We start from the raw sequence: 14,821 nt of genomic DNA, 5'->3' as shown, positions 1-14,821 counted from the left end.
AAATAAAATTCTTATTTCCAATTTTGCTTTGAAGGCAACATGTTAACCATGCATTATTATGGTTAACATAATAATGCATGGTTAACATGCATGGTTAAAACACCTCCGTTGGAAGCCTTAAGGACAAGTTGGAACATGCCCTGCTGTTAAACAATTTCTCAGATACTCACTCAACTGAAAGCCACCAAAAGCTGCCTGGATTTTACAAATGGTTATCAACACGGAGGTGTTTTTCCTGTGGCGGGCACGCCATGCCGGCTGCGAGCCAACGTGCCAATCCGTCCGCACGTCTTTCATTAAAAAAATCTCCTTTAACAGTGGAATGTCCGGATAAACTGCTGATTCCGACCTCTTCTGAAAGTTCTCTGTTCTCTCACGACGTCCTGGGTCAACAGAGGCTTAAATTTGGAGGTTTTCAGCGACGTCCCGCTCCGTGGGAAGTCCTTACAGCGATAGAAACAATCCAAAATCTCTCATCAGCCGTTAAAATTTACACCGAAAACCTGCTGAATTTCTCGAATGGTGTCCACTCGGATGTGCCTCACAGTTCTTGAAAAAATTTTGATCAAGCATAGCGCCAGTCTCTCAGCAACTTCTCAGACAATGAAAATCCGACGAGGGGGCTGGATCACTCCTTCCACAAGGCGTGCTCACAGGCGAATGACGTCACCGACAGCCGTGGAAAAACTCACGCATGCGCACGAGGGTTCAAGCTTGGCTGATGTAATCACACGTGATTCAAATCCATATAGTTTTTTTAAAAATAAAACTGTCGGTTTCTTTTCTAATAGACCTCGTACTGCTACTGCTAAAAATAAGAATTTTGGGGTGGGAGGTCTGGCGGGAGGTGTGGCTGGTGCTGTGCCAGGTGAATTATCTATAGCCACATTGTGGAACAATACTGCAGTTTAAAAAAACTAAATTGTTCCAGAGCAGGCCAATGTAATGGTCAGATAATGCCATTATCAACAAGTCTTTAATGAGCTGATATACTATATCAGTGTCCATGTAAACTAAAGTAACCTCTAGGGAAGACCCTAGTAAGTGATAATAATGGGGATTATTCAGCAGAAATTGACAATAATGTCATCTTGACACAAGGAAGTAACGTCTACAAAGTAGTGCTTTGTTTAGCTTTTGAGCCAGATTACAGTGAACCAGACTACAAAGATGCACACTGTGTGTCACCAAAATCATCTAGGAATTAAAATGTGTACTCAAATATCTGAAAGCATGGATAAGAATATTTGTTTAAGCATAGTTTCGAAGCATGAAAGGTCAGTTTGATAGCATGTTTATGAACATGACATATTGACTTTTTGGTTATGTCTTTTGCTGTGTTCTCTCAGGATGTCTGCAAGAAACCAAAGCCTGTATGTGGTCATAATGGTGAGACATATAAGACAGTGTGTGATGCCTTCTCTGACCGAGTGGCTGTGGATTATGAGGGCCCCTGTCACACTGTTGGGACCATTTCTGATCTCACCTCAGACTCAGCCTGTGGTCTGATTCGTTGCCCGCCATTGTCCACTCCAGGCTGCAAGCCTGTCACTCCACCCGGTGAGTGGGCAAGTACTGTCGAAAGAAAAATCCATTGTATTAATTTTCCTTGTGGTTGTGGCTAGGTTTGCAGTGAGCTCTTTAACCATTTACAGAAACAATGCCAACAAGGTGAGTCCATTTCAATGGTTCCCCTATTTCATGGTGGGAGGGGCAGTGAAAAATGGGTGAAAAAAGGCCACATAAGAAAAAGTGTTTTTCCATTGATTTTCATGCGTTACCTTGACCGGAAGGTCCAAGGTCAGTGCAGCTGTCTCAAGAGAGCTGGGATAAATGATTTGCTATAGTAGTTCAATGCAAATTTAGGCTTTAGAAGAGAAATTTGGTGCTATGAAAAATGGTAAATGGACTGCATTTATATAGCGCTTTTCCATCTGCATCAGACGCTCAAAGCGCTTTACAAATAATGCCTCACATTCACCCCGATGTGGGGGTGCTGCCATACAAGGTGGTCACTACACACCGGGAGCAACTAGGGGATTAAAGACCTTGCCCAATGGCCTTTAGTGATTTTCCAGTCAGGCTGGGATTTGAACCAAGGAACTTCTGGTCTCAAGCCCAACACCTTAACCACTAGACCATCAACTCCCCTAAAACAAAATATACCCCAAAAGTCCTGTTTTTTATCCATTTGCATGTTTGAACTTGACCCTGAGGTGCAAGGTCAGTTGTAGTGTGCTAGAGGGAGTCAGGATAGCTGATTTTCTGTAGGTGTTCAATACAAACATAAGCTCTGGAATTAACATTTGAAGAGAAAAAGTGGTATTATGGGGTGAGACAGTGAGTGTCTTTGCCGGCCGTTATCTTCGATGACCTTGGAAATGTGGGTCAAAGTCATATACGAGATGTGAGATAGAGTATCTCGTCAATAGTTTTACATCCTCGTTGAAGACAACTTTGGATGCTGTAGCTCCTCTGAAAAAGACAGCCTTAAATCAGAAGTGCCTGACTCCGTGGTATAACTCACAAACTCGCAGCTTAAAGCAGATAACCCGTAAATTGGAGAGGAAATGGCGTCTCACTCATTTAGAAGATCTTCACTTAGCCTGGAAAAAGAGTCTGTTGCTCTATAAAAAAAGCCCTCCGTAAAGCTAGGACATCTTACTACTCATCACTAATTGAAGAAAATAAGAACAACCCCAGGTTTCTTTTCAGCACTGTAGCCAGGCTGACAAAGAGTCAGAGCTCTATTGAGCCGAGTATTCCTTTAACTTTAACTAGTAATGACTTCATGACTTTCTTTGCTAATAAAATTTTAACTATTAGAGAAAAAATTACTCATAACCATCCCAAAGACATATCGTTATCTTTGGCTGCTTTCAGTGATGCCGGTATTTGGTTAGACTCTTTCTCTCTGATTGTTCTGTCTGAGTTATTTTCATTAGTTACTTCCTCCAAACCATCAACATGTCTATTAGACCCCATTCCTACCAGGCTGCTCAAGGAAGCCCTACCATTAATTAATGCTTCAATCTTAAATATGATCAATCTATCTTTGTTAGTTGGCTATGTACCACAGGCTTTTAAGGTGGCAGTAATTAAACCATTACTTAAAAAGCCATCACTTGACCCAGCTATCTTAGCTAATTATAGGCCAATCTCCAACCTTCCTTTTCTCTCAAAAATTCTTGAAAGGGTAGTTGTAAAACAGCTAACTGGTCATCTGCAGAGGAATGGTCTATTTGAAGAGTTTCAGTCAGGTTTTAGAATTCATCATACTACAGAAACAGCATTAGTGAAGGTTACAAATGATCTTCTTATGGCTTCAGACAGTGGACTCATCTCTGTGCTTGTTCTGTTAGACCTCAGTGCTGCTTTTGATACTGATGACCATAAAATTTTATTACAGAGATTAGAGCATGCCATAGGTATTAAAGGCACTGCGCTGCGGTGGTTTGAATCATATTTATCTAATAGATTACAATTTGTTCATGTAAATGGGGAATCTTCTTCACAGACTAAGGTTAATTATGGAGTTCCACAAGGTTCTGTGCTAGGACCAATTTTATTCACTTTATACATGTTTCCCTTGGGCAGTATTATTAGACAGCATTGCTTAAATTTTCATTGTTACGCAGATGATACCCAGCTTTATCTATCCATGAAGCCAGAGGACACACACCAATTAGATAAACTGCAGGATTGTCTTACAGACATAAAGACATGGATGACCTCTATTTTCCTGCTTTTAAACTCAGATAAAACTGAAGTTATTGTACTTGGCCCCACAAATCTTAGAAACATGGTGTCTAACCAGATCCTTACTCTGGATGGCATTACCCTGACCTCTAGTAATACTGTGAGAAATCTTGGAGTCATTTTTGATCAGGATATGTCATTCAATGCGCATATTAAACAAATATGTAGGACTGCTTTTTTGCATTTGCGCAATATCTCTAAAATTAGAAGGATCTTGTCTCAGCGTGATGCTGAAAAACTAATTCATGCATTTATTTCCTCTAAGCTGGACTATTGTAATTCATTATTATCAGGTTGTCCTAAAAGTTCCCTGAAAAGCCTTCAGTTAATTCAAAATGCTGCAGCTAGAGTACTGACAGGGACTGGAAGGAGAGAGCATATCTCACCCATATTGGCCTCTCTTCATTGGCTTCCTGTTAATTCTAGAATAGAATTTAAAATTCTTCTTCTTACTTATAAGGTTTTGAATAATCAGGTCCCATCTTATCTTAGGGACCTCATAGTACCATATCACCCCAATAGAGCACTTCGCTCTCAGACTGCAGGCTTACTTGTAGTTCCTAGGGTTTGTAAGAGTAGAATGGGAAGCAGAGCCTTCAGCTTTCAGGCTCCTCTCCTGTGGAACCAGCTCCCAATTCAGATCAGGGAGACAGACACCCTCTCTACTTTTAAGATTAGGCTTAAAACTTTCCTTTTTGCTAAAGCTTATAGTTATGGCTGGATCAGGTGACCCTGAACCATCCCTTAGTTATGCTGCTATAGACGTAGACTGCTGGGGGGTTCCCATGATGCACTGTTTCTTTCTCTTTTTGCTCTGTATGCACCACTCTGCATTTAATCATTAGTGATCGATCTCTGCTCCCCTCCACAGCATGTCTTTTTCCTGGTTCTCTCCCTCAGCCCCAACCAGTCCCAGCAGAAGACTGCCCCTCCCTGAGCCTGGTTCTGCTGGAGGTTTCTTCCTGTTAAAAGGGAGTTTTTCCTTCCCACTGTCGCCAAGTGCTTGCTCACAGGGGGTCGTTTTGACCGTTGGGGTTTTTCCGCAATTATTGTATGGCTTTGCCTTACAATATAGAGCGCCTTGGGGCAACTGTTTGTTGTGATTTGGCGCTATATAAATAAAATTGATTTGATTTGATTCCATTGAGTTCTGTTTGTGAGCTTGCGACCCCGAGACTTCAGCCACTCGGCCGCGAGAATTGGGGTAGTTTACTTCCAGTCGTCTGCCAGGAATAACACCAGATGCGCTTTTAAAGCAGAGTTTCTGTGTTTCTTGCGTTTTCTGCCATGGCTTCAGCAAGTTATCCCCTCGAAGTATGTTCAAAGTGCAGCTTGAATTAAGTTCTTGATTTTAAATCGTATTCAGGACAGAACTTGATAATATTATTGATAAGAGCATGCACACTGTCAGCAACTGTGGTGGAAAATCACGGTCAATATGCACCTCAAAAATGTGAGATTGACCTCTCAAACATAAATAAACACTATTTTTTTTGGGGGGGGGGGGGGGGGGGGGGGGGGGTAATTACAGCCTGAAAAAAATCTATATATACAGTGAGGAAAATAAGCATTTGAACACCCTGCGATTTTGCAAGTTCTCCCACTTAGAAATCATGGAGGGGTCTGAAATTTTCATGTTAGGTGCATGTCCACTGTGAGAGACTTAATCTAAAAAAAAAAAATCTGGAAATCACAATGTATGATTTTTTTAATAATTTATTTGTATGTTACTGCTGCAAATAAGGATTTGAACACCTGTGAAAATCAATGTTAATATTTGGTACAGTAGCCTTTGTTTGCAATTACAGAGGTCAAACGTTTCCTGTAGTTTTTCACCAGGTTTTCACACACTGCAGCAGGGATTTTGGTCCACTCCTCCATACAGATCTTCTCCACATCTTTCAGGTTTGGCGTTTCAGCTCCCTCCAAAGATTTTCTATTGAGTTCAGGTCTAGAGACTGGCCAGGCCACTCCAGGACCTTGAAATGCTTCTTACGGAGCCCCTCCTTAGTTGCCCTGGCTGTGTGTTTGGGGTCATTGTCATGCTGGAAGACCCAGCCATGACCCATCTTCAGTGCTCTTACTGAGGGAAGGAGGTTGTTTGCCAAAATCTCACAATACATGACCCCATCCATCCTCCCTTCAATACGGTGCAGTCATCCTGTCCCCTTTGCAGAAGAGCACCCTCAGAGTATGATGTTTCCACCCCCATGTTTCACGGTTGGGATGTTTTCTTGGGGTTGTTCTCATTCTCTAAACATGGTAAGTGGAGTTGATTCCAAAAATCTCTATTCTGGTCTCATCTGACCACATGACCTTCTCCTTGCCTTCTCTGGATCATCCAGATGGTCACTGGTGAACTTCACACGGGCCTGGACATGTGCTGGCTTGAGCTGGGGACCTTGCTGCCCTGCAGGATTTTAAACCATGACAGCATCATGTGTTACTAATGTAATCTTTGTGACTGTGGTCCCAGCTCTTTTCAGGTCATTGACCAGGTCCTCCTGTGTAGTTCTGAGCTTTCTCAGAGTCATCCTTACCCCACAAAGTGAGATCTTGCATGGAATCCCAGACTGAGGGAGATTGACAGTCATCTTGTGTTTCTTCCACTTTCTAATAAATAATCATAACAGTTGTTGTCTTCTACCAAGCTGCTTGCTTGTTGTCCTGTAGAAGAAAATATGAGAGGCATCTTGAAGGACTTGACACCTGCCTTCAGTTACTGTCGAGCTGCCAAAACTGTAGAAAAAACACCAGCAAGCCTAGCAGGTTTGTATGATATTAGGGACATTCCATAATTAGAGGACATTTTGGCAAATACACTTCTTAAAAATAAATCTTCAGTTTTAGTATCTTATGTTGTATATTTAAGAAATATGGGTGTCATAAACTACTAAATTGTTGTGAAAGTGTCGTGACACGGACCCACAACAGGGGGCGTTAATGAACGGACAATGGATAAGCCAAAAAGTAACAATTTAATGTTGTGAATCGCACAACGAAGTACAGACAATAACAATATGGTGGAATGTCAATTATACACAAGGTGACGTCTGGGCAGGCTCGACGATAGAAGACGTCTGGCGAGAGAAGAGCCGAATCCCACACAGCTTCCACCACCAACGGATCTGAAGAACACCGGAGCCGCCAAGCCCTGCGCCCAGGTGGCCACTGTCTTCAGCAGTCAGACCCGGTACTGCTGGCAGAGAACAGAGACAGTACTGATGACTGTGAGTTCGCACACTCAGTAATCCCACAGTCAGTGTTTAGTTAGGAGGGAGCACCTACACCTCCAATCACACACTCGTGCAGCTCCTGTTTAACCACTTATCTGGTTTGGGGCGTGAGGCGAAGCCGTCGCTGATCACACCAAACGCCAATCCCACAGATAAGGACACACCACAGGAAAACGGCTGCAAAGAAGTTCAGATTGTTACTTTGTAAGTCAGCAGAGAAGTTACCTGATTGGTAGCTGATTTCTCGGCAGGGAGGTGGAGTTGCAGTCCGGCCTTTATGGTGGTGGTGATGTGTAGTGGATGAGTGACAGCTGGTACGGATGATGAGTGACAGCTGTCACTCCCGGTCGCTCTGACGCCCTCTCGTGCTTGAAGCCCGCACTTCAAGCAGGGCGCCATCTTGTGGTGGTGGGCCAGCAGTACCTCCTCTTCAGCGGCCCACACAACAGGACCCCCCTCTCAACGGGCGCCTCCTGGCGCCCGACCAGGCTTGTCCAGGTGACGGGTGTAGAAGTTGGCCAGGAGGGCCGGGTCCAGGATGAAGCTCCTCTTCCCCCATGAGCGCTCTTCGGGGCCATAACCCTCCCAGTCCACCAGATACTGGAACCCAAGGCCCTTTCGACGGACGTCCAGGAGCCGGCATACTGTCCACGCGGGCTCCCCGTCGATGATCCGGGCAGGAGGCGGCGCTGGTCCCGCGGCACACAGTGGTGAGGTATGGCAGGGCTTGAGTCTTGACACATGAAAAACGGGGTGTATCCGCAGTGAAGCTGAAGCTGCCAGCTTCACTGCGGGTACACCCCGGACTGAGGACTTTGAGTATGGGAAGTGGTCCGATGTACCTGTCCTTTAGCTTTTGGGATTCCACCTGCAGGGGGATGTCCTTAGTGGATAGCCAGACCTCCTGCCCGGGCTGGTATGCAGGGGCCGGGGAACGCCGGCGGTCTGCATGGGCCTTAGCCCTCGTCCGGGCTCTGAGCATGGCAGAGCGGGCGGTACGCCACACTCGACGGCACTTCCTCGGATGGGCCTGGACCGAGGGCACCCCGACCTCTCCCTCCACTAGCGGAAACAATGGGGGCTGGTACCCCAAACACACCTCAAACGGGGAGAGGCCGGTGGCAGATGAAACTTGGCTATTATGAGCGTACTCGATCCAGGCCAGATGGTCACTCCAGGCCGTCGGGTGCGCGGAGGTCACGCAGCGGAGGGCCTGCTCCAGTTCCTGGTTCGTCCGCTCTGCCTGCCCGTTCGTCTGGGGGTGGTACCCAGACGAGAGACTGACGGTAGCCCCCAGTTCCCTGCAGAAACTCCTCCAGACCTGGGAGGAGAACTGAGGACCACGATCTGAGACAGTGTCCTATGGAATCCCATGCAGACGCACGACATGGTGGACCAGGAGGTCTGCAGTCTCCTGGGCCGTCGGGAGCTTTGGGTGGGCCACGAAGTGGGCCGCCTTGGAGAACCGGTCCACTATCGTGAGGATGGAAGTCATGCCCTGGGACGGCGGGAGGCCCGTGACAAAGTCCAGGCCAATATGAGACCAGGGGTGATGAGGCACGGGCAGAGGCTGGAGGAGGCCTTGGGCCTTGTGGTGGTCGGCTTTGCCCCTGGCACAGGTGGTGCAGGCCTGGACATACTCCCGGACGTCGGCTTCCATAGACGCCCACCAGAAGCGCTGCCAGACCACTGCCACGGTCCTTCGCACCCCTGGATGACAGGAGAGCTTGGAACCGTGACAGAAGTCAAGGACCGCAGCCCTGGCCTCTGGTGGGACGTACAATATGTCCTTCGGACCTGTCCCCGGGTCTGGGCTCCGTGTCAGGGCCTCCCGGACGGTCTTCTCCACGTCCCAGGTAAGGGTGGCCATGACAGTGGACTCGAGGATGATGGTTTCAGGGGGGTCTGACAGCTCGGTCTTGACCTCCTCTTCATGCACCCGGGACAGGGCGTCAGATCATTGGTTTTTTTGTCCCGGGGCGGTAGGTGATCCGGAAGTCAAAACGCCAGAAGAACAGCGACCAGCGGGCTTGCCTGGGGTTCAGACGCTTCACGGTCCGGATCTACTCCAGGTTCCGATGGTCCGTGAAAAACGTAAATGGTACCGATGCTCCCTCCAACAGGTGTCTCCACTCCTCAAGAGCCTCCTTCACCGCAAGAAGTTCCCGATTGCCGACGTCATAGTTCCGTTCAGCTGGGGTCAACCTGCGGGAAAAGTAGGCACATGGATGGAGAACCTTATCGGACTCCCCGCTCTGGGATAGCACGGCTCCTATCCCTGAGTCAGAGGCGTCCACTTCAACTACGAACTGGCGATTGGGATCGGGCTGCACCAGAACCGGTGCAGTCGAGAGCCGGCGTTTCAACTCCCTAAACGCGGCTTCGCACCGATCCGACCAGGTGAAGGGGACTTTTGTGGAGGTCAGGGCTGTCAGGGGGCTTACTACCTGACTGTAGCCCTTGATGAACCTCCGGTAGAAATTTGCAAAACCGAGGAACTGTTGTAGTTTCCTACGGTTCGTTGGTTGGGGCCAATCTCTCACCGCCGCAACCTTGGCCGGATCAGGGGCGACGGAGTTGGAGGAGATTATGAACCCCAGGAAAGACAAAGAAGTGCTCTCCTTCACAAACAGCCGGTTCTCCAACAACCGCTGTAGGACCTGACGTACATGCTTGACATGGGTCTCAGGATCCGGAGAAAAGATGAATATATCATCTAGATATACGAAGACAAACCGATGCAGGAAGTCCCGCAAGACGTCATTAACCAACGCTTGGAACGTCGCGGGCGCATTGGTGAGGCCGAACGGCATGACCAGGTACTCAAAGTGACCTAACGGGGTGTTAAATGCCGTCTTCCACTCGTCTCCCTCCCGGATCCGAACCAGGTGATAAGCATTCCTAAGATCCAATTTCGTGAAAATTTGGGCTCCATGCAGGGGCGTGAACACTGAATCCAACAGAGGTAACGGGTATCGGTTGCGAACCGTGATCTCGTTCAGCCCTCTGTAATCAATGCATGGACGGAGTCCGCTGTCCTTCTTGCCCACAAAAAAGAAACCAGCACCCATCGGGGAGGTGGAGTTCCGGATCAACCCGGCAGCTAACGAGTCCCGGATGTAGGTCTCCATTGATTCGCGTTCCGGACGTGAGAGGTTGTACAGCCTGCTGGACGGGTACTCAGCGCCCGGTATCAAATCAATGGCACAATCGTACGGACGGTGTGGGGGCATCGTGAGTGCCAGATCCTTGCTGAAGACGTCAGCAAGGTCATGGTACTTGGCTGGCACCGCCGCCAGATTGGGGGGGACTAAAACCTCCTCCTTAGCTGTCACACCGGGTGGAACCGAGGATCGTAAATACTCCCGGTGGCAGGTTTCGCTCCACTGAACCACAACCCCAGACGGCCAATCAATCCGGGGATTGTGTTTTAACACCCATGGAAAACCCAAAATCACTCGGGAGGTAGAAGGTGTTACATAAAACACAATCTCCTCCCTGTGATTCCCAGACACAACCAATGTCACTGGCTGTATCTGGTGTGTGATTAGTGGAAGAAACACCAAACGCCAGTCCCACAGATTCAGATTGTTACTTTGTAAGAAAGCAGAGAAGTTACCTGATTGGTAGCTGATTTCTCGGCGTGGAGGTGGAGTTGCAGTCCGGCCTTTATGGTGGTGGTGATGTGTAGTGGATGAGTGACAGCTGTTACGGATGATGAGTGACAGCTGTCACTCCCGGTCGCTCCGACGCCCTCTCGTGCTTGAAGCCCGCACTTCAAGCAGGGCGCCATCTTGTGGTGGTGGGCCAGCAGTACCTTCTCTTCAGCGGCCCACACAACACTAAATGATGTGATAACAGTTTATTCCCTCCCTGCGCATGCATTTTACTTGGCAATGGGTCTCATTGACCTCCTGAATGATTCCTGGGTATATTAAGTCCTCATACACCAGTGCACACCCGAACATCTGGGCTGTGCCAATGGATTTCTTCCAGTGTATCCTCAGGTGTTGGGCCTTGTGTGTTGTGTGTGAGGTCAAAGGTGAAGATCTTGGTTAGATCACACTAATCAAATCAAAACAATTTTATTTATATAGCGCCAAATCAATCAATCAATCAATCAATTTTTTTATATAGCGCCAAATCACAACAAACAGTTGCCCCAAGGCGCTTTATATTGTAAGGCAAGGCCATACAATAATTATGTAAAACCCCAACGGTCAAAACGACCCCCTGTGAGCAAGCACTTGGCTACAGTGGGAAGGAAAAACTCCCTTTTAACAGGAAGAAACCTCCAGCAGAACCAGGCTCAGGGAGGGGCAGTCTTCTGCTGGGACTGGTTGGGGCTGAGGGAGAGAACCAGGAAAAAGACATGCTGTGGAGGGGAGCAGAGATCGATCACTAATGATTAAATGCAGAGTGGTGCATACAGAGCAAAAAGAGAAAGAAACAGTGCATCATGGGAACCCCCCAGCAGTCTACGTCTATAGCAGCATAACTAAGGGATGGTTCAGGGTCACCTGATCCAGCCCTAACTATAAGCTTTAGCAAAAAGGAAAGTTTTAAGCCTAATCTTAAAAGTAGAGAGGGTGTCTGTCTCCCTGATCTGAATTGGGAGCTGGTTCCACAGGAGAGGAGCCTGAAAGCTGAAGGCTCTGCCTCCCATTCTACTCTTACAAACCCTAGGAACTACAAGTAAGCCTGCAGTCTGAGAGCGAAGCGCTCTATTGGGGTGATATGGTACTACGAGGTCCCTAAGATAAGATGGGACCTGATTATTCAAAACCTTATAAGTAAGAAGAAGAATTTTAAATTCTATTCTAGAATTAACAGGAAGCCAATGAAGAGAGGCCAATATGGGTGAGATATGCTCTCTCCTTCTAGTCCCTGTCAGTACTCTAGCTGCAGCATTTTGAATTAACTGAAGGCTTTTTAGGGAACTTTTAGGACAACCTGATAATAATGAATTACAATAGTCCAGCCTAGAGGAAATAAATGCATGAATTAGTTTTTCAGCATCACTCTGAGACAAGACCTTTCTGATTTTAGAGATATTGCGTAAATGCAAAAAAGCAGTCCTACATATTTGTTTAATATGCGCTTTGAATGACATATCCTGATCAAAAATGACTCCAAGATTTCTCACAGTATTACTAGAGGTCAGGGTAATGCCATCCACAGTAAGGATCTGGTTAGACACCATGTTTCTAAGATTTGTGGGGCCAAGTACAATAACTTCAGTTTTATCTGAGTTTAAAAGCAGGAAATTAGAGGTCATCCATGTCTTTATGTCTGTAAGACAATCCTGCAGTTTAGCTAATTGGTGTGTGTCCTCTGGCTTCATGGATAGATAAAGCTGGGTATCATCTGCGTAACAATGAAAATTTAAGCAATACCGTCTAATAATACTGCCTAAGGGAAGCATGTATAAAGTGAATAAAATTGGTCCTAGCACAGAACCTTGTGGAACTCCATAATTAACTTTAGTCTGTGAAGAAGATTCCCCATTTACATGAACAAATTGTAATCTATTAGACAAATATGATTCAAACCACCGCAGCACAGTGCCTTTAATACCTATGGCATGCTCTAATCTCTGTAATAAAATTTTATGGTCAACAGTATCAAAAGCAGCACTGAGGTCTAACAGAACAAGCACAGAGATGAGTCCACTGTCCGAGGCCATAAGAAGATCATTTGTAACCTTCACTAATGCTGTTTCTGTACTATGATGAATTCTAAAACCTGACTGAAACTCTTCAAATAGACTATTCCTCTGCAGATGATCAGTTAGCTGTTTTACAACTACCCTTTCAAGAATTTTTGAGAGAAAAGGAAGGTTGGAGATTGGCCTATAATTAGCTAAGATAGCTGGGTCAAGTGATGGCTTTTTAAGTAATGGTTTAATTACTGCCACCTTAAAAGCCTGTGGTACATAGCCAACTAACAAAGATAGATTGATCATATTTAAGATCGAAGCATTAAATAATGGTAGGGCTTCCTTGAGCAGCCTGGTAGGAATGGGGTCTAATAAACATGTTGATGGTTTGGATGAAGTAACTAATGAAAATAACTCAGACAGAACAATCGGAGAGAAAGAGTCTAACCAAATACCGGCATCACTGAAAGCAGCCAAAGATAACGATACATCTTTGGGATGGTTATGAGTAATTTTTTCTCTAATAGTTAAAATTTTGTTAGCAAAGAAAGTCATGAAGTCATTACTAGTTAAAGTTAATGGAATACTCAGCTCAATAGAGCTCTGACTCTTTGTCAGCCTGGCTACAGTGCTGAAAAGAAACCTGGGGTTGTTCTTATTTTCTTCAATTAGTGATGAGTAGAAAGATGTCCTAGCTTTACGGAGGGCTTTTTTATAGAGCAACAGACTCTTTTTCCAGGCTACGTGAAGATCTTCTAAATTAGTGAGACGCCATTTCCTCTCCAACTTACGGGTTATCTGCTTTAAGCTACGAGTTTGTGAGTTATACCACGGAGTCAGGCACTTCTGATTTAAAGCTCTCTTTTTTAGAGGAGCTACAGCATCCAAAGTTGTCTTCAATGAGGATGTAAAACTATTGACGAGATACTCTATCTCACTTACAGAGTTTAGGTAGCTACTCTGCACTGTGTTGGTATATGGCATTAGAGAACATAAAGAAGGAATCATATCCTTAAACCTAGTTACAGCGCTTTCTGAAAGACTTCCAGTGTAATGAAACTTATTCCCCACTGCTGGGTAGTCCATCAGAGTAAATGTAAATGTTATTAAGAAATGATCAGACAGAAGGGAGTTTTCAGGGAATACTGTTAAGTCTTCTATTTCCATACCATAAGTCAGAACAAGATCTAAGATATGATTAAAGTGGTGGGTGGACTCATTTACTTTTTCAGCAAAGCCAATAGAGTCTAATAATAGATTAAATGCAGTGTTGAGGCTGTCATTCTCAGCATCTGTGTGGATGTTAAAATCGCCCACTATAATTATCTTATCTGAGCTAAGCACTAAGTCAGACAAAAGGTCTGAAAATTCACAGAGAAACTCACAGTAACGACCAGGTGGACGATAGATAATAACAAATAAAACTGGTTTTTGGGACTTCCAATTTGGATGGACAAGACTAAGAGTTAAGCTTTCAAATGAATTAAAGCTCTGTCTGGGTTTTTGATTAATTAATAAGCTGGAATGGAAGATTGCAGCTAATCCTCCGCCCCGGCCCGTGCTACGAGCATTCTGACAGTTAGTGTGACTCGGGGGTGTTGACTCATTTAAACTAACATATTCATCCTGCTGTAACCAGGTTTCTTTAAGGCAGAATAAATCAATATGTTGATCAATTATTATATCATTTACCAACAGGGACTTAGAAGAGAGAGACCTAATGTTTAATAGACCACATTTAACTGTTTTAGTCTGTGGTGCAGTTGAAGGTGCTATATTATTTTTTCTTTTTGAATTTTTATGCTTAAATAGATTTTTGCTGGTTATTGGTAGTCTGGGAGCAGGCACCGTCTCTACGGGGATGGGGTAATGAGGGGATGGCAGGGGGAGAGAAGCTGCAGAGAGGTGTGTAAGACTACAACTCTGCTTCCTGGTCCCAACCCTGGATAGTCACGGTTTGGAGGATTTAAGAAAATTGGCCAGATTTCTAGAAATGAGAGCTGCTCCATCCAAAGTGGGATGGATGCCGTCTCTCCTAACAAGACCAGGTTTTCCCCAGAAGCTTTGCCAATTATCTATGTTAATCACAACAAACAGTTGCCCCAAGGCGCTTTATGCAGTAATGACACTGTTCTAATTGAAGAAACATGTTAATTCTGGCTATTTA

At 45.6% G+C, this 14,821-nt stretch overlaps 1 protein-coding gene across 1 annotated transcript in view; it reads left to right on the top strand.

The window, feature by feature from the left end:
- reck (reversion-inducing-cysteine-rich protein with kazal motifs) overlaps window positions 1-14,821 on the top strand; it is a 508,306-nt gene that overhangs the window by 402,750 nt on the left and 90,735 nt on the right. Inside the window, exon 18 of the mRNA XM_034173078.1 lies at window positions 1,350-1,560. Coding sequence (XP_034028969.1) covers window positions 1,350-1,560 — 211 coding nt within the window. The remainder of the gene's footprint in view (window positions 1-1,349; window positions 1,561-14,821) is intronic.

Source organism: Thalassophryne amazonica, chromosome 1, assembly GCF_902500255.1.
Source record: "Thalassophryne amazonica chromosome 1, fThaAma1.1, whole genome shotgun sequence".
Taxonomy (NCBI): Eukaryota; Metazoa; Chordata; class Actinopteri; order Batrachoidiformes; family Batrachoididae; genus Thalassophryne; species Thalassophryne amazonica.
The sequence above is the reverse complement of the archived record's forward strand: the minus strand, read 5'-3'. Positions and strand labels throughout refer to the sequence as shown.